At 41.5% G+C, this 17,209-nt stretch overlaps 2 protein-coding genes across 7 annotated transcripts in view; one reads left to right on the top strand and one right to left on the bottom strand.

Annotated features, from left to right (window-relative positions):
* The window catches only part of ABI1 (abl interactor 1), a 147,083-nt gene extending 141,849 nt beyond the window's left edge, over window positions 1–5,234 (top strand). For 4 of the 5 annotated variants that reach the window (XM_084859102.1, XM_084859101.1, XM_084859099.1 and 1 more), the window contains one exon: window positions 2,497–3,369. In XM_084859102.1, the coding sequence (XP_084715228.1) occupies window positions 2,497–2,672 (176 nt within the window). In that variant the 3' untranslated portion in view covers window positions 2,673–3,369. Of the gene's footprint in view, window positions 1–2,496 lie in introns of all 5 variants that reach the window. The other variant, XM_084859100.1, reaches the window with a different exon arrangement.
* The window catches only part of PDSS1 (decaprenyl diphosphate synthase subunit 1), a 25,719-nt gene continuing 13,458 nt past the window's right edge, over window positions 4,949–17,209 (bottom strand). For both annotated transcript variants that reach the window (XM_084859104.1, XM_084859105.1), the window contains 7 exons: window positions 15,512–15,653; window positions 11,992–12,103; window positions 11,792–11,901; window positions 8,121–8,201; window positions 7,850–7,963; window positions 6,540–6,620; window positions 4,949–5,406 (listed from right to left, as the gene is read on the bottom strand). In XM_084859104.1, coding sequence (XP_084715230.1) covers window positions 5,266–5,406; window positions 6,540–6,620; window positions 7,850–7,963; window positions 8,121–8,201; window positions 11,792–11,901; window positions 11,992–12,103; window positions 15,512–15,653 — 781 coding nt within the window. In that variant the 3' untranslated portion in view covers window positions 4,949–5,265. The remainder of the gene's footprint in view (window positions 5,407–6,539; window positions 6,621–7,849; window positions 7,964–8,120; window positions 8,202–11,791; window positions 11,902–11,991; window positions 12,104–15,511; window positions 15,654–17,209) is intronic.

Raw genomic sequence — 17,209 nt, 5'->3', positions numbered from 1 at the left:
GATCACATTGCACTCTAGGTTTAGGGTGATATTTGAATGTGGCCAGTGTATAGAAAGTGCTTTCAACATCTGAAATGCTCTGTGAGTGCTAAGTGTTACTAAGTAGCAGAAAAACGGATTTGGTCTGGACAGTTATTTGATAACAGCTTATGTCACTCTACCATTTGTAGTTTTCAAGATATCAGTGGCTTCAGATGAGAGGAATTCTCTTTCTGATCTCTGGGAACTCTTATTTCTGATCAAGACCAGGTAGTGGCCCTTTTCCTAGTAGTCAGGTCCATTGGGGAAAAACAAGTATAGCAAAACGTTAAAATACACTGTTGAGCACTGGGGAACAAGACAGGCAAATAATCCATCACTATGGCAAGTAGTTACAAATTGGATTTAGTTTATCTTGTTTCAGACTGTTGCCTTTCAAGGAATAACTTTACTAAAGCCACCTCAGATGACTGTGTAGAGGTCAAAAAGAGGGGGAGGGGAAAGGCCAGGATGTACCGTATTTTGAGGGCTCTCCAGAGGCCCGTCTAGATGAAAATTTACAAAAAGGAGGACAGGGAGGGGAAAGTTGCCTCTGCCGCTCCCCCCACCCTGCCGGCAGCAGTCCAGCAGGCCACAGGACCCTTGGAAGCATCTGAGAGCAGAGACTGCTATCTAGCGGGCAGCATTCCCATAGGTTTAGGCCCTAAAATAATGTGTTTGAAGTTTTAAAAGCAGCAACAATAAATTAAAACAATTTAAAAAGAGATAAATATTCAAGCAGTTAAAACATGGAAAAAATACTAGTTTTAAAATGCAGCTTTAAACATAACATTAAAAACAAAACAAGCAGCACATAAAGGATTATTTTAAAAAGTTTTTTTTAATGGCCTGGGATTATATTAAGTGGTATAGAAATATTATAAATAAAAGTATTTCTGTATTAGTAGATGACACAGGGAAATGCAAAGTCTGCCTCATACTTAAAAAAAAACCTTAGATGTTAAGTATCACTTCACTAATAAGAGTATTTCACATTTTAACTTTTATCTGGGATGCTATTACTCATGCTACAAATTTAATTCTTGCTAGCTGTATATTAGACACCCTATAGGACAGAGGATGTGGAATATGCCACTACTGTTTGACTTAGAAGTGAAGTTCATATAATTGAACACCCCTATATGGCTTTTTGACCAAATATTAGGAGGGTGGAACTCTGTGAGTTCATGTGCTCCAGCATTTGAGCGGTATCGGTTCATAACCAGGAAGGATCTAGATCAGAGTTTATACCTTCCCTAACTTTGGAGGTTGGATTTTACTTTATTGACTGATGGTTAAAACTTTAAAACTGCCCTTCATCCACAAGGCATTCCAGGGTAGTATATATATAGCATTATAAAAACAAATAGCATATAACAACAATAACACTACAAAGTAAGACCATAAAAACTATTCAGCCAGCAGCAAACAAATCAATATAAAGCATTTAAAATGACTTTGCCTTGGCAAAAAGGATCATTTTGATTTGGCACTGAAATGAAAGCAAAGTTGGTGCCAGTTGCATCTCTCTTGGGATGACATTCCAAAGTCTGGGTGCCACTACATGGATGGGGAGAGGCCATAGCTCAGTGGTAGAGCACCTGGCTTGCATGCAGAAGGTTCCGGGTTCAATCCTTGGCTTCTCTGCATAGGGCTAGGAAAGAATCCTGCCTGAACATAGAAAGAAGCTTCCTATGTTCCCTCTCTTTTGTAAGTGTATTTCTCTCACTGATAGTGCTCAGAGAGAGGGCCTTTTCTAAAACATTTCATGCATAGGGCAGATGATATTGGAGGTGGCACTCCTTCAGATATTTTGGCCCAAGAGATTTAGGAGTTGAAAGGCAATAACCAGCACCTTGAATAAGGCTTGGTAGCAAATAGGGAGTCAATTTAACTCTTTAAGAATTGTCTCCATCCAGGTAAACCTGACAGAATTCTAGCTGCAGGATTTTGCACACACTGACACTTCCAAACGGTTTCCAAGGGCAGCCCTGTATATAATGTATTACAGTAATCCAGCCTGGATGTTTCCAGAGCATGGATCATTGTGACAAGGCTATCCTCTTGCATAGTGATAAATATGGGGGAACATGTGAGACTGTTTTAAAATCAGGTTTGCCCATCTAGTCCAGTACTGTCTATTCTGATGGCAGCCCCTCTGCAAGGCCTCAAACAGTTTTTTCTCAGGTCTGCTACCCCAAATCCTTTTAGCTTGAGATGCCAGAGATTGAATTTGGGACACCATTCATGCAAAGCATGCATTCTACTACAGATTGCTTTACAATTAGAATGCAGAAGCTGCCATTTAAATGCCAGGTTAGTTTGGTTTGGGCTGCCATTAGTTTGTATCTGCCCATTTTGTAATCAGTGACAAGGTAAATTCTGAAATCACTGAATTCGCAATATTGCCTCCAAAGCTGCTTTGACGCTGACTTATGGCAAAATCCATTTGTCTTTCTCTCTCTCTCCAATTCCCAGTTGTTGCCATATATGACTACACGAAGGACAAGGATGATGAGCTGTCATTCATGGAAGGTGCAATCATTTATGTTATAAAGAAGAATGACGACGGCTGGTATGAAGGTGTTTGCAACAGAGTGACTGGCCTGTTTCCTGGAAACTATGTTGAATCAATCATGCACTATGCGGATTAAGTTCTCTCTTCAGGTCAGGTCTTGTGTTCAATCATGCCATAATTATTTACAAAGGGTAACTAAAAGGTTAACACTTGTCTTAATACTCTTTTAAAATGTGCCCATCCTTTCAGGCCATACTGTTTAAATGGTATGATTGAATGTTCATCTGTAAGCATTTGTCTCTGCAGAGTTTGTAAAACGAGCAACTGTTTATTACTGATTATGCTTATTTACTTATGCATTGTTGATTTTTATGACCAGCCTAAATATTCTGGGGAAGTAGGGTATGTAATATTTAATGACTCATGTCATTATTCAAATTGTGCCATTACTTTTTTTCAGTGCAGCATGGTAAACTAACAACTGTTAGACTAACATTAAATCTGGTTGAAAATTTTGATAGTGCTGGTCATTTACCTTTGTTTAGACTCTTGCTCATCCTCAAAGTATAGTATTTGTTTAAAAGCATGCATACAAACTTATGTATTGAATTACTTTTTTTCCAAAAAATCCAAGATGCTTCCAATTTGTTGTAATCTTTTACCTGGAGTACTCTTTCACTAAAAGTCAATTCCGATGAGTCATTTGAGTCTCTAAGGTGTCCATGTGAATCAAAAATGGGTGGTCTTATGATGTGTATGTAATTTGTACCTGAGTTTTTTATGAGTAAATTTGCATTGAATTTTTCATTCATAAATACATAAGTGAACCAAAGGTCTTGTCCATTACTTTTGTTGGCTTGCCTTACAAAGCAATACTAAAGCATTGACTTAGCTAAATTCCCCCCGCCCCCTTATCAACAGGGACAGTTTTTTATTGCAAGTCCAAAATGCTTTAACATCCCATCAAAGCAGAACCAAATTTCTGCAAGCTTAGCATGCGTAAAATTACACTACTATTTGGCTTCATTCACTGTAACAGGAAGTGGTTATTTCTGGAGACTACTAGCCATCACTGTCTGGGTAGTTATTGTCATAAACAGTAATCAAAGGCTTATGGGGGAGTTACTAGAGTAAAGGAGTCCTGCTTATAGACAGCTGCACTGTGATATCTTCCAGTCTTTGTCAGAGACTGGACTGATCTGGGAATGCATGCAGCAGAAATCTGTGCGTTCTTACTCCTCTGTGTGTAATCAGAGCTGTCCAAGATGATAGTGCTGATCTAGCATAAGATGGGTAATCACATCTTTTGTACCACAGCTGCAATGCTGGGGGTCAGTTGTGACTCATCCCCCATAGGAGCCTTTTACTCTAGTAGTGGAGCTGTGTTGGGGGTGACTGTCTTTACCAGCTTTGGTGACTGGTTAAATGACAGCTGGGGCCTGGCTGTGAAGCAGTGTACTTTGGCTTCAAAGTGTTCTCCACTCTTATTACTCCATAACATGCAGTGTGTGGGTGAACAATCAATCACAACTCACTGTTCTATTTACCATCTCACTTTATCCTTGTCCACTTAATACTATGAAGGTCTTATGTCCTGCTGAAAGTGAAATTGCATCATTGAAGGGGTTTGCTACTGATTTGTCCACATCACTGTATTTAAGTAGGTTGCTTCAAAAGACATCCTTAATACAGAGTGTGTGGGCCCAAATGGAGGCAAGCACCATCAGAGAGAAGATTGTGATGGTCCATGCATCCTACTGGAAGGAGTTAAACGTCATCCATTCACATAAGGAAGGACATGGGCCGTCACAGCCTATTTTGCTCTTATTAGAATGCATGCACTTTGGCACCTCCATTTTGAGCACAAGGTCAGGTGGCATTTCTGGCTCCCGTTTGTACAAAACTTGTATTACTTAGATAATCTAAGGGAGACTATGATTTAATGAGGGATTTATTACTATATGTAGTAAAGATTTATTTTGGGCGTAAGTGCTGTCCTAATGGGTATTAAAATTTTAAATGATGAAAAAGCAGGTGTACTGGCTGTGTGAGAGCAAGCAATTATAGTTATTTTCTAGGGTGACATTAAATATTGAAGGATCCCTTGCCTTCTTACCTTACATGAACCTAACTATATTAAATGCTTTTTTGCCTTTCCTACTTGTTAACATGTTATTTCTGAGATCAGTTAGCATCCCATAAAACCTATCTGTATTCCCTCTATAAATTGGAACATCTCTTTATTTGTATATAACCTGTTTAATTACAAAACGTATGTACAGTCTTTTATAATAAACCATTCTCCTTTAATTTTCTGGGTACTCTGAAATTCTAATAGGCAATTAGATCGTTCAAGGTATTTGTTATAGTCCCAGCACACACCAGGAATTGCAGAAGTGATTTTTCAACACATTGATTGTATTTATTCTTTGTGGCCTTCGGTGTCAATATTGAACAATGTAAACAATACCCACACGAAACAAGAACCCTCCTCATTAAAATCACAGGCACAAGGCATTGCTGCCAGCTTAACAGACTGATCTTGTTTCATCGTTTTGTATGTCTTCCTTCAATAAAACATTTTTACTTCATAAACCTAGTTATATTTATTTCAGTGAGGATAACTTTAAAAAAATGGTAATTGCGCTGGAAGCAAGCCAAGATGTTCTGAAACATGTTTTAGGCACAGTCTGGTAAATTAGCTGCCAAAATGAGTGGAAGGAGATGTATCACTTGTCTCGGGAAAGTACAATTTCTGCCAGCTGAACAAGGGCATCTCTTTCAGGCGATGGTCTGAGCTTGCTGATCTCTCTCATTGCTTCATGGCAGTAGCGTTGGGCGAGGTAGGTTGTCTGCTGTATACCACCACTCTAAAAGAAGAATACAGAGAAACTTTAAAGTAGATATATTAGCGGACCATGTCAGACTTCTTGTTCAGTGCTTTCTACTTTCACATTTTGAAACTGATTCTAGAACATTTATCCAAGGTGTTTGTCCTTTTTAGAACTTCAGTTTATCAGTCTGATACCACCCTTCTATACAGCTAGAGTATAACAGTTGGGGAGAACAATCCTATATCCCCTAGACAGCGTCTGGGGACACAGGATATTTTGGTTTCCTGGCTCTGAGCTCAGAGCCAGGAAACTGCACTCCCCACCTCCTCCCTCACAAATGTGAGCTTGTAGGAGGTGAAAGGGGGCATTCCCAGGGGAGGGGAGGAGACGGGGGAGGCAGACATATGACAAATCCTAAGACAGAGCATAGGATACTTTGCATATTAAATGCAGAGCACAGGATGCTCGTAAGCCTCCGCGTTTGGAGACTTATGAGTACCCAGGGGGGATCACATGGGATTGTGCCCTTAAGTACAGAAAAGCTGAAACACAATCATTTACATGAATTGCCTTCGTAATTGTTCCAGTCTGCTCTATCTTTATGCTCCTTCATGCTTTGGTTGCTATAAGAGTATTAAAGTATTGAGCAGTACATCTAGATTACAACAGAGCTAGCTTACTGAAAATCAGAATCACTAGAGAGCCAAAGCTAACTTGTATGAGCACTGGACAGTATATATCTTATGCACACTTTATGTAATAGCATTCAGACTAGGCTCTCTTCTTGCAAACAGCCAACTTATTAAAATATTTTATCTGCTCAAGGTAGTGTTCAATAAATATTAAAACAGGAGTTGCTGCAGTTTCTGTAGCAAGTTTATCTTTTAGGTCTTTAGGAAAACACATCAATGTATGGCATACTATACAGGTTACTAGCAATGATAGCCCTGTATATTTGCTCTGCTCTGCTTCCATTACTTTAAGTGCGGTGTTAAAGAGCAATGGCTAGAATCCTTATCAGGATTTCAAACAGGGCCATAGAAATATGTAGGGATACCCTAAAACTATAAAGTCAGATGAAGTCCTTAGCACACTGTACTGAATGCCATTATTTAAACAGCACTAGACACACATAGGATTATGTTTGCATTATGCTTGTCTTGTCTTACCTTTAATACATACTCCTGGGTACGTTGTACATCTCCCGGAAAACTGAATCGCCTCATTATCATGGTGTTAATTTCTGGAAACTAAGCGAGATGGAGAAAAACATTAACTTTTCCCCCAAACACTCTCAAGGGCTTAGTACTGAACTGAACAGGAGAGGAGAGGAGCTATACTATCTTTCCTGTTCTACCAAAAGCAATACTGCAGAGTGGACTCTCACACATTGCTGATCAATATAGGTAAGTTGATAGTGCCTCAAAAAGGGTAGCCCCACATATTGTAAGGGCATTTTGACAAAGCTGTTAACTTGTATGCACACCAACTTGAAGTGGGCTGTGTAACGAACATGTAACTTAATAGGTCTGCATTTTACTTTATTCCATCCTGAGGGCTCAGGGTAGATTACAGTGTGCTTAAAATAGAGACAATTACTGAAAGCATTAAATACAATATTGATCACTGCTTTAGTTGCTGGGGAAAAGTTTTTTGTATACAAACCATGGAAATCTTCACAAAATGAGAACTCTTTACCACAACGATGGGGCGCCTGTGGCCCACAGAGGTTCCCTCCCCAGTCCCTCCTCAGTGCTAGATTAAGGCAGCCTTTCTCTAGCACTGAGACTATCCTCTCTCCTTGCACAGAGAGCCAGCAACAATTGCTCCATGGCCACCTCTGTGTGGAGAAAGGGACAGGGCTTCAGGGGAAGGACCCACCTCCTGAGATCCTCCAGTCGCAGGGGAAAGGGGTAGTGAGCCAGAAGGAAATCTAGTCCTATGTCTGGAATAGGTCCCAACCCCGTTCTTTAGCAGATATTGGGCACAAACAAAAGAGAATGACTGTCATCTTTATACTTGGTCCTGAGCTTCCATTTGTGAGTTGTTGGCAATGGAATTCTGGATTAGATGGGTAATCTAGCAAGGCAATTATGCTAAATCAGACTTACTTCCTGGGACTCTGAAATACTCAACCTTTTCTTTTAAAACACCCACTATCAACACATGCTTCTTCTACTCATTAACACTTTCCATGATTAATGATTAACCAAGTGAAGCCTAACTTGCATCCTGCTTTGTGTTACAGACCTAGGATAGGGTAGCCATTGCTTCTAGTAAGAAAAGAATGCTCCTCTTTTCAACAAGTATTTTTCTTCTGAGCAGGTTTGCATACATCTTGGGCAAGAGAACAGAATCCTTTTCCAGAAACAACTGAAATTCCTAAACTACTAGATTCATTTTAAAGCAAGTTCTTAAATTTCAGCATAGCTATCTCAGCAGTACTATTTAGAAAACACGGTATCTTTTTTAATCCTACCTGCTGACAAGCAAATAAGACAGGACCAGTAGCTATTCCAAGCTTAAGGTCTGCTGATGTTGGTTTCCCTAGCTTGTCAGAACATGATGTAAAATCCAGCACATCATCTATCAACTGTAAAAAACAAAACAAGAACACTCAACATTAATACACCTGAGACCAATTTCCTTCTAACAAAGGATGTGTTCATAATAATTCTAAAAGCCATATCTAGTATCCAGTAAAGTAAGCATTTTAGGATATTTCCTTGGTCAGTACCCATATGCAATACCTGAAATGCTATCCCAATGTTTTTTCCGTATTGGTATGCAATCTCATGAACATTTGGATCAGGGCAGCTTAGAATGGAAACCTGAAAAGGGAAACACAAAAGAAATCCCTCTTTAGTATCCACTGTTTGAATATGCAGCACATTAATAGTAAATACCTGAAGGGAGAGAAAGGCCTTACGCTGCATTGACGTTCCTTCAGCCTCTCCCTTCACAATCAACACATTTCAAGATACCAGGCTTCAGGCTCACTACTGTATTAGTTAATGACCAGGTTCCTTACAAATGCAAATTCTAGGAAACTCTAAGGCTACAAAGGAAACAGCTACTCCACACTATTACAAATACCAATAGAGGAACCAAAGTGGAAGTTAGAGAAGTTGCCAGCAGTTTGAACAAGAACTTCCCAGCCAGACTAGCTTAGGGGGGATGCCCCTCCCTTACAGTGGCTCCCGCCTATGTAGGCTATCACATGTAGCCAACCTGGAGGAGCATCTGAGCTCCACCTCTAACTTTTCCTGCTTTGCTCTGCAACGGACCCTAGCATCCCTCAAGTCATGCCTCTCACTCTCCTCCTCCCCTGAGACCTGGGTTCTCATGCAGGAGGAAAGGGGGGCCCTTCAGGTCGAGCCATCTGTGTGCCAAGGCTTGAGAAGAAGGCCTTGCCATATCTGAGCTCACTAGGGAGGGAGCCTCCCCTGGTTCTGGCAGTTCCCATTCTGAGTCTGAGCTGCTAACTCTCCACACGCTCAGATTCATTCCTGACACGACCACCCTCAGTTCCTGTTTATGCATCCAGGCACATAGAAAACTAGACCTATTAAAAGAACACAAGGCCCAACAGAACTGCGGCATTCAATATAGACAGGTTATATTAAATATTTTTTATACGTTACAGAGTATATTACAGAGAGAGGGAACATAGACAAGGCAATGCAAAATTATGGAAGCAAATTGGCTGGCAAGTAGTAGTGCAGTGGCAATCAAATCTGATCATGGTGTATATCAGCCTTCCTCAACCTGGGGCCCTCCAGATGCTTGGCCTTCAACTCCCATTAGCTCCAGCAAGCATCGCCAAAGGTCAGGAGTGCTGGGAGTTGTAGTCCAAAACATCTGGAGGGCACCAAGTTGGGGAAAGCTTGGATACATGGGAAATAAAGAATGGTGCCCTTTACACATGTTATTGCCTACTTGGAGGTAGAGGGCTAAAAAGTATAACTCTGGACACCGCAATCACAGCACCATGTTTCTGTGAAATTTTCTTTCCTACAGAAACAGCAGAAGTTAATTCACAAAACAGGCCAACAGGTTTTACAAAACAATGTGAACAGTAGAAATGACCATCAAATTGATGATGGTGTTCATATGAACTCAGTCATTTTTTTATACTGAAGTTGGTACACCCTCAATATTTTGTGCGTAGTGATCTGGTCTTGTGATCAAGTTTTTCCACATCTTTGGAGACACTTAAAAACAGCACAATGCCCCATGATGCAGCAAGTCACAGTTTCTGCAAATACCTTTCAGAAGACTGCTTCACCATGCTAAATCCTCTTCCCCTCCTAAACACACAGTCCAAAAGAAGTAATCTAATACCAAGTTATTGTATAAGTGAACACATACAGGATAAAACACACCAGACCAGACTAATTTTAAGGGGATTAATGGGCAGTTTCCAGCTGTGTCTTTCCATTAGCACAAATGACGTTGCACTAGCAGAAACTAGGTTCTGAACTTTGCGCAAGAGAAAAATCCAACTGAAGTAACATTTGTGCAAGCGTTGCACAAGCAGTTTTGCATAACTCTTGTGCAATGTGTTGTGCAACACGTTGTCCAGCAGCTTTGCACCCGTTGTGCAACTGATTGCGCATTCCACTTGCGTAAATGGTTGCACAACTGCTTGTACCTGTTGTATAACATGTTGTGCAACGTGTTGTGCAACTGCTCACACAATCGGTTGCACAAGCATCATGGTCAACCGCTTGCGCAAGGGAAAGGTTCAGCGAAACTCTGCTAGCACCATTTGGGTTTGCAGAATGACACTGTTGGATACTGCCCAGTATCTTTAAGTCCCACCACTATTTAGGCTAGTATTCAAATCAATCATTTCATGCCCTTCAGTTGCTACTAAACAGGTTGTGTGGAGAAGTGCTGTGACATCCTTTCACCTAGCCTGCAATATCATAAGAGCCTTCTGGATCAGACCAAAGATTCATCAAATCCAGCAACCCACAGTAGCCATGCAGGCCTTGAAGGAAACGCCCTTATTTAAGAGTTGCTACCCAACAAATGGTATTCAATGGCATACTGCTTCTAAACCTATCCTGCCGGTCCCACTAGTTGTCTCTTCTAAACCCAGCCTTCTCTAACCTGGTGTCCTCCAGAGGTGTTGGGCTGCAACTCCCATCACTCCCAGGCAACACATTCAATAGAAATTTATTTATTTATTGCATTTATACCCTGCCTTTTTTCCTCTTGCAAGGAACCCAAGGCGGCTGACATTATCCTCCTCCTCTCCATTTTATCCTCACAACAACAACCCTGTGAGGTGGGTTGGGCTGAGAGTCTGTAACTGGCCCAAAGTCACCCAGTGAGCTTCCATGGCCGAGTGGGGACTAGAACCCAGATCTCCCAGCTCCTAGTCCAACACTCTTGCCACTACACCACCCTGGGAATGATGGGAATTGCAGTCAAACACCTTGGTTGGCACCAGATTGGGGAAGCCTTCCCTGTAACTCCCTGATAATTTTGGTTGCCTTTTTCCAGGTTCAGAGTGATCAGAACTGCACATGGTGTTCCAAATATGGCCACACTATAGATTTGTATGACAGCATTCCGATATTGGCGGTGGTATTTCCAGTCCCTTTCTTAATAATCCCTAGCATGGAATTTGCCTTTTTCAAAGCTGCTGCACCGAGTCAATGTTTCATTGAACTATCAACCACCAAAGATTTCTTTCATGGTTAGCCACACCCCAGTTAAGACCCATCAATGTATATGTAAAGGTCAAGAATTTCTGCTCCAATGTGCATCAATTTACACTTACACAAACCTAGACGTTTGTCAATAGTGATTATAATAGATGGAACTTGGAATCCTTGTGTATCCCAGTGTATGTGCCACAGTATGATTACAGCAAACACACAGGTGTATCTGCAAGTAACACAGAAACCAATCTTTCATTGACAATGGAAAAGCTAAACTAGAATTAAAAATATAGCTCTACACCAGAATTCTGGCAATACATTACTTGAAGGATTCAGTTATGAATTCTTCCAAAACAGACAAGAAGCTTTGAAGCATACATTCCTGGCAAGAACAGCCACCTCCAGTTTTTTCCTTTTTGGCAACCTGCTGAGTGTTGACCAATGGCACAGAGACCTCAAGACATAGCTCTTTGGATCTCCTCCCTCAACTTTTCCTTACATAGTGACACTGAGATAAGCAAAGGGTGCAAAGTTACTGGCTGGTTTCATCTCTTTTGAGCATAGCAGACATTGGAGGGGCATGCAATATTTTAGTACCAAATCTGGAGAAATGGGAAGAACTAAAGTATGGGACCTGTAAGCATACATATGGGACCTGTGGAGAAAAGAGTAGAGCCCCCATACCCCAAGATTCCCAGCTTCCACATCATGATACATTAACAACAAAAAAGACGGAACGTACATACTGCTTTACAGCTGTTTGCTATAAGACTTGCAGTCTTCTTAAAAGTTTTCTCGAGGTAATGCGCAAATCTCTCATTTTCATTTTCTTTGGAACCCAGCTGAAGAAATTCACCTATAAAGGATAGATCATGAATGTTCCCAAACAAGTTGCTTAGACAAGATGTCCCAGTCACTCCTTAGAAAAGTTGTTAAAAAGCCTTACCACGCACCAGATCCTCAATCACTTGCGTTAACACAGAAACAATGGTTGTGTTTCCAATACGTGCTAAAACTAGAGATGCTGCAGAAAGAATGAAATCACCAGCTAGGACTGCCTGGAAAAGAAGCATTTGCTTAAAAAATAGACACTTCTGTATTTTGCAGCATTATGTATTATTATGTATTATTATTATTATTATTATTATTATATTTATATCCCGCCTTTTCCCCAATACTGGGACTCAAGGCGGCCTTACAATGTTAAAACTGCTACAATTAAAACCTATAAATAGAAATATAAACATAACTGTATAAAAGTTAAAAATATAATTAAATCATCAATATTAAAATTGTAAAGATATTAAAACATTAAAAGACAACCAGAACAACAAAAATGGTATCCATACTCCCAGGTCCAGACTAGTTATCCTCAAAGGCCTGCTGGAACAAAAAAGTTTTTGCATGCCTGTGAAAACATATCAAGGAGGGTGCCACTCTCGCCTCCCTGGGAAGGGAGTTCCAGAGCCTTGGGGCAGCCACCGAGAAGGCCCTCTCCCGCGTTCCCACCAGGCGTGCCTGTGATGATGGCGGGATGGCGAGAAGGGCTTCCCCTGAAGATCTCAGGGCACGAGTAGGCTCATAAGGGAGAATATGGTCTTTCAGATAACCTGGACCCGAGCCATATAGGGCTTTATAGGACATAACCAAACCTTTGAATTGTGCCCGGAAACAGACTGGGAGCCAGTGAAGCTGTTTTAACGGGGGAGTTGTATGCTCCCTGTAACCAGCCCCAGTCAGCAGTCTGGGTGCAGTTCTTTGAACCAGCTGAAGTTTCCGAACACTCTTCTGAGGCAGCCCCACGTAGAGCACGTTACAGTAATCCAAACGGGATGTAACTAAGACATGTGTCACTGTGGCCAAGTCAGACATCTCAAGGAACGGGCGCATATAGTATATGTACTATATCAAAATTGTTTTCTCCCCTCTTGTTAATACAGAAGGGAAAAAAAGATAGCACTTTGCATTTAGAGTCAATGTTTTATTTTTCCGTACATTTATACAAAATGTTTTCTCTTTGTTTGCCCAAATATGTTTGCCAGCAGAATAAACAGAAATTGGGTCAACTGCTACATGCTGGGGGGGTCAAGTGATGCTTTTAATTGTTCATGCTATGAGATTTATTCATTGTATTTTTCCCTTAGGAAAGTTCCAAAGAGAGGAGTGAGGCTGTGAGATTCCCATCCGCCAAGGTACATTTCTCTGTGTTACAACACAGTGTCTTTGGTCCACCTATAAGCTGCGTGCAGATGGGGAGATGCAGCCTATGTGCATCAACAGGTGGGACCATTGAGTTAATGAGGCCTATGCACACACAAAGATCAATTTCTGAATGAGTGTAAATGGGAACCTGCTGGCACACCATTGCTGTGCCCTCCTTCCTTTTCCACTGGATCACGGGGAGGTCCAGGGCACAGCAAATCTGTGCTAACTCCAGAGAATCTCCTTTGTTGATTCCCTTCCCCAGCCTACATCGACAAATTTGAACTTCTCCTTCTGTTGCACCATCATCACCTCCCTCCACCTGACTTATTTATTTATTTACAATATCTCTGTTCCATATCTAGAACAGATTTCAGAGCGGCGAACATAAACGGTAAAAATAATAAAAGGATAAAAGAGTGAAACACCTTATTAAAATTATGCTGTTCAAAAACAAATGCCAATAAAACCTTGGCTGGTCAGTTAAGGAATGCCTCCTGGAACAGTGCTGTTTTCACGAGGCACCACAAGCAACACAGTGTTGGTGCCTGCCTGACCTCCAGGGACAGGGAGTTCCCAAAAAAGGGAGCCACCACATTGAAGGCCATAGGTCCATGTGGAACCACCAGAAGCAGGCCCTCTGATGACCTCAGTGACCGGGCAGGTTGGTAAGGGAGAAGGTGCTCTCTCAGGTATTCTGGTCCCAAGCTGCTTGGAGCTTTGTACAGTAGGACTAGAAACTTAAACCTGGCCCAGTAGCAAATAGGCAGCCAGTGCAGTTCCCTCAGCAAAGGAGTTGTATGCTCAAAACGGGCAGCTCCTGACAACAGCTGAACTGCTGCGTTCTGCACTAGCTCCAGCTTCCAGAGCAGCATTGCAGTAATCCACTCTAGGTTACTGGCACCTATACCACTGTGGCCAAGCTATCCCTGTCCAGGAGAGGCCATAGGTGGTGAACCAGGTGAAGCTGGTAAAAGCCGCCATGGCCACTTGGGCCTCCAGTGACAATGATGGATCTAGGAGTACCCCCAGACTACAGACCTGATGTTTCAGGGGGAGTGCAACCCCACCCAGAACAGGCAAGGAGCCTATCTCCCGGACTCAGGAACCACTCACCCACAGGGCTTCTGTCTTGCCAGGATTCAGTTTCAGTTTATTGGCCCTCATCCAGCCCATTACTGAGTTCAGGCACTGGTCCAGGACTTGCACAGCTTCTCCTGATTCAGATGTCACAGGGAGAGAGAGCTGATGGCTCCAAATCCCCTAATGACTGCTCCCAGCAGCTTCATACAGATGTTAAATAACATTGGGGACAAAATGGTACCCTGCATAGCTCATTTGTGAAGGGGTTAAGAAATGGTCAACCAAAGCTACTCTCTGAAATCGGGCCCACAGGTAGGACCAGAACTGCTGTAGCACAGCATCTCCCATCCCACAGAGCCGATCCAGGAGGATACCATAGTTGATGGTATCAAAAGCCGATGAGAGATCGAGCAGAGTTAGAGATATTGAGTAGAAGAATGCTGTGGGGAAGGGGGCAAGACTAAGGCATGATCCTGAGCCCCTGCTGCACATACGGCTACCATTTCCACCACTGACACACTATCTGAATGCCTGTATGCAACTACCATTAAAGCAACGTGCCAATAAAACCTGAAATTATGCTTCAAAATATTTCACTTGGTTTAGGATTGCTGCCATGTTTGCCCCAGAGAATACACATACTGTCGTCTGGGCAGTCAAAGTTAAGCACTTTGAAGTCCCATTGGTTTCAATGACAGACTTAAGCATGTGCTCAAACCTTTCTCATTGAAATCAACTGGACTTTAAAGTGCTTAACTCAGGAGTTTAAAGTGCTTTAAAGTGCTCACACTTTTATGTGAGCTTTTATTTGATTAGTTTCTGTTGGTATACATGTATTCAGCCTTCTGAAGTGCACAGAATACTTTTGTTAGAAACACATTTGGTTTCAGCAAGACTAGAAGTGCTGGACTATGCTCCTAATTTCTAGCTGTATACAGCACAAGTTTCTTTTGTTCTGTACAATAAGCATTCTGTACAATTAAAAACTATGCATACAACTAACATAAGCTGATTAAAATAAAAAACCATCACCTCATCTATTTTGCTTGGAGAGCACGAGATAAAACCTGCCCTGATCGCTTTACCATCCTCACAGACTGTATAATTTCCCCAGATTTTATAGCTTCTCATGTAAGCATCCTCCGAAATACAAAAACTATTGCATAGCCACAGATACTCACCTTTCTTTCCCCCCAGATTTGATTAACTGTCATTTTTCCTCTTCGTGAATTTGCATCATCAATTACATCATCATGAACTAGAGTAGCTGTATGGATCATTTCTGCAACTACAGCTATAGACCGCTGGCTTGCCTGCACCTCACTAAAATGGGGGGAGAAGGGAGCAAAAAAAGCTGAATAAGTCAAGCATACTAGGACACCCTGATCAGCACAGGAGATACAGCTTCAGATAACAATTATATACTAGATGTTAGTTTGTCCTACATTCAAAACAAACACTTTGGTGTCCAGCATCTCCATAGTTATCTTCGTCTTCCAAAAGTTTTCCCTACAATTCCTCTCCAGCAGCATCTAGCACTTGGTTTTTACAAACAGTTAAAGACAGCCAAAACATTAGCTCGGACACTGGACACCTCACAAATAAGTTAGATATTTTCAAGACACCGCAGTGCAGGAAGAATGTAAAGAGAGAGAAAATATTTTCTCTTATTCTGAAGATCAGGGCTTGGTCAACTTGGAAATAAAATGAAGTAATTCTACATGAAATGCAGGAAGTTTTTTTCCCACAAATGTTGGGATGGAAACAATAAATGGCTTTTAAAGCGATAAGACAGACCTATCCTCCATGATATTATGGGTCGATATTAGCCATGATAGCAAAAAAATGGAACTTTCCATGTTCAGAAGCAGTATGCCTCCATTTACCAGATGATAGGAGCAAACAGATTACTACCTCCATCAACCTCTGCTAAGAGTTTCTCTGGGGAATCCACCCAGTCATAACAGACATAGAATGCTGGGCCTGACGGGATCATTAGAAAATCCACATTTCCATTATGAATGCTTATAAAGAAAACGTAAAGCCTTGGCCAGTAAAGTCCCCAGGATACATATGATTCAGACCTAAGAGGACAAGAAGTTAACTTGTCATACAGAAGCACACACCAAAATCTTCCTTCAGCCAAAATCGATAAAGCAGACATCACCTCGCCCCGATCTCTAATCTTGTCAGCAGCCTTCCCACAACCCTGACTGCCTTCCCTTCCTGTCCTGCCACTCCCTACAGATTACTCCCTTACTCACTTGGAGCCTAGCCCATCTGCTGTTCCCTCCTTCCCTTTTTCATACAGGTTTCTTTATGAGTCAGACATTGATATACCAAGATACTGGGAGTAGCGCCCTTACCACATTGCAAGTTGGTGTACAAGTTTCCCCTACTACATCCATTTTCCCATGCACTCTCACTGTGCCAGCAACTCAATACTGATATACCAGGCTGATGGAATTAAGGTCTTTTCTTTCCTTTTAGGAATGAAGTGGGGTGGTGAAGAAGGTAACAACTCCCCCCCCCCCTTTGCTGTGTATAATTTGGAAGAAATATTGAAAAATACATATTTCAAATATGATACTGAACTATGACGTCAAACTCGGCTTCCCCCCCAAATTGAACAAGTTTATTTTCCAACATTACAGTTTTCCTTTTCATATGGAAAGTTGAGAAACAGTTTATACTTTATAGGAGAATAGGCGGTGTAGGCCTTGGCTCTTGCTTTATATTTTATCTGATTAGTCTTTAAAAAAAAGTTGTTAAATTGGGGGGGGGGGGGATAGCCTTAAAGCAGACCAAACAAAAAATGGAAATATTTCCAAGTCCTAAGCAATATAGCAGCGAAACAACTGGGTTGGGCTTACTGGTGA

This window comes from Heloderma suspectum, chromosome 5 (assembly GCF_057233095.1).
Source record: "Heloderma suspectum isolate Gila_16-S chromosome 5, 16-S_ref, whole genome shotgun sequence".
Lineage (NCBI taxonomy): Eukaryota > Metazoa > Chordata > Lepidosauria > Squamata > Helodermatidae > Heloderma > Heloderma suspectum.
Note: the sequence above shows the minus strand (reverse complement) of the source record. Positions and strands in the feature narration are given on the sequence as shown.